The sequence below is a fragment of the Manis javanica genome, chromosome 14 (assembly GCF_040802235.1).
Source record: "Manis javanica isolate MJ-LG chromosome 14, MJ_LKY, whole genome shotgun sequence".
Lineage (NCBI taxonomy): Eukaryota > Metazoa > Chordata > Mammalia > Pholidota > Manidae > Manis > Manis javanica.
In genome coordinates, this window is record NC_133169.1 from 69311822 (window position 1) to 69314268 (window position 2447).

The window sequence follows — 2447 nt, forward strand, 5'->3', positions numbered from 1 at the left end:
TAGTTTTAATTTTCACTCCAAGTATATTGTTCTTTTTATCATGAGGCTTTAACTTTGAAATGTTATTAAACCAACGCTGACCCAGACCCCATTTTAGAGAAATTATGTTTTTCAGGTAGTATAAAAATCTCTAGTCAAAGTTATTTCCTAAAAAAATTTATTATGAATCTAATTAATCTCACTGGATTGGCCAAAATATCTATGGAAAACAAGTTGTTGAAGGTCTCAGCTTTTCAGGAGTCTGCAATTATTAGTTCCTCTGAGGGCTCTAAGATGTATAAGTACCACAGTGCCCTCCAGAAAGAAATCACAGTGCAAAATGGAGAAACAGTACACACTTCCTCATGTGATTTAGTGTAATGATACACTCTGAGAAACGGTTCTCAGGATTATGAGTCATCAAATAAAATGAAGGTTAATGGTTTTGCACTATTAGTGATTCTGTAAGAGATGCAGGTGTGTGGAAAGACAGACCTCATGTCTAAGCTCTCAGGTATATCTGCTTTTTCATCGTATTCAGGTTTTTGCGGGACTGTAGTTTAGATTTTTAAATTCCATTTTACAAATTTCTAAGATGTCCAGTTTGCAGTTATAGTATTTTTGTATTTTCCTGGATTTCATTTTATTGATTTCATTCATTTGTCTAATATGTACTGCACATTGCTTGGTGATTATAAGGCATGCAACCTTAAAGTCAGTAATCAATTCATAAAAATATTTTATAATATATAACAATCATTTTGTTCTCTATTTTGAGTGTAGCATCATCTTACTACATGGTCTTCAGACTCAAGGTTACAGAGCATGTTAGCAGACATGGACAATCTCACCATCTTCACAGAATTTGTTCTCATGGATATCTCCAGTTTCCGGGAACTTGAAATCTTGCGAGGTCTCATGTTCTTAGTAATTTATCTGGGTGTCTTGGCTGGAAATCTTCTGACCATTACTATCATTGTGATGGACTCAAGTCTTCACTTCCCTATGTACTTCTTTATAGGTAATTTATCTCTCATAGATTTTGGTTTCATCTCAGTTATCATTCCCAAATCGATCATGAATTCTCTAATAGGCAGTAAACTGATTTCTGTCAAAGCATGTGCTGCTCAGACTTTCCTGTATATTTTCTTTGGGTCCACAGAGATCTTCTTCCTTGTGGTGATGTCCTATGACCGCTATGTTGCCATTTGCCATCCTCTGTACTATGGACTCACCATGACCCCACGTCTGTGCACACAGGTGGCAAGTGTCTCATGGGCAGGTGGGCTGGTCAGCTCTGCTGTCCACACAGGGACCATGTTCAGACTTCCCTTCACAGTATCCAATGTGATTCACCAGTTTTTCTGTGATGTCCCTCAGGTCCGGAGCATCTCATCCCAGGAGGTGCAGTTTGCTGAGTGTGTAACCCTTTCTGTAAGTGCTTGCACTGTTTTACTCTGCTCTGTCATCTTATTCAGCTCATATATTCACATATTTTCAGCTGTGCTCCAGATGCGTTCTGCGGAAGCCCGGAATAAAGCCCTGTGAACCTGCTCCCCCCAGATAGCTACTTTCATCCTATTTGTAATGTCTGCATTGTTTGCTTACTTCAGCCCCATTTCACGTGTATCAACCATTCAAAACCTTCTTACAGCCATGTTCTATTGTATGGTGCCCCCCTTTGCAAACCCTATTATCTTTAGTCTACAAAATAGGGAAATTAAGAGTGCTCTGGGTAGAATGTTTATTAGAATACTTCATTTCCCTAAAAGAGTTTGTATGTGTGTGTGATTGGAAATATTATTTTCAATATTCAAAGTGGAAAGTGAGTTCCTATTAACCATTAATCTAAAATTCAAATATAGTTAAAATTTAAGCCACATAATTATTTTATACTTCAATGGATTTATAAATAAATTAGGTGTATTTAATCATTTGAATTAAATTATGGATTGTGTAAAAATAATTTCTTACATTCACTCTTGTTGAAATATAACATACAGTAGTAAATTTTTGGTATGACCTTCTCATGATGTAAGTGAATTAAGATGTCAAAAGAAAGTCTTACAGGAATAATGATTTCATTGCAGAAAAACTAAGTTGCAAACATAGTCATAACAAACTGCAATATTGTGCCATAATCGCTTCTTTTTTTGACATTGAATATATTTAGACATACAGGTCTATTGCATTTTCATAAACGTAAGGGTTAGAATACTGTAATAAAGTTCTGCATTTCAAATACCTATATATGTATATGTCTGTACATATATGCATATAGAAATAAATATATAAAACATAAATGCAAATAAATACAAATTTTACATATAATATATATGAAAGCTACAGAAATAAACATATGAAGATCTGATGTTTAAATAACTATGTATACATTTGCATTAAATATGTGTGTATATGCTTAATTTTATGTAAATAAATAAATATATATATATAATTTGAACTACATA

The 2447-nt window shown here is 34.1% G+C and overlaps 1 protein-coding gene across 1 annotated transcript; it reads left to right on the forward strand.

The window, feature by feature from the left end:
* Nucleotides 1-816: 816 nt before the first annotated feature.
* Nucleotides 817-1527, forward strand: LOC140846062 (olfactory receptor 14I1-like). Its single transcript, XM_073221472.1, has one exon. The coding sequence runs from the start codon at nucleotides 817-819 to the stop codon at nucleotides 1525-1527; it is 711 nt and encodes a 236-aa protein (XP_073077573.1).
* Nucleotides 1528-2447: the final 920 nt, after the last annotated feature.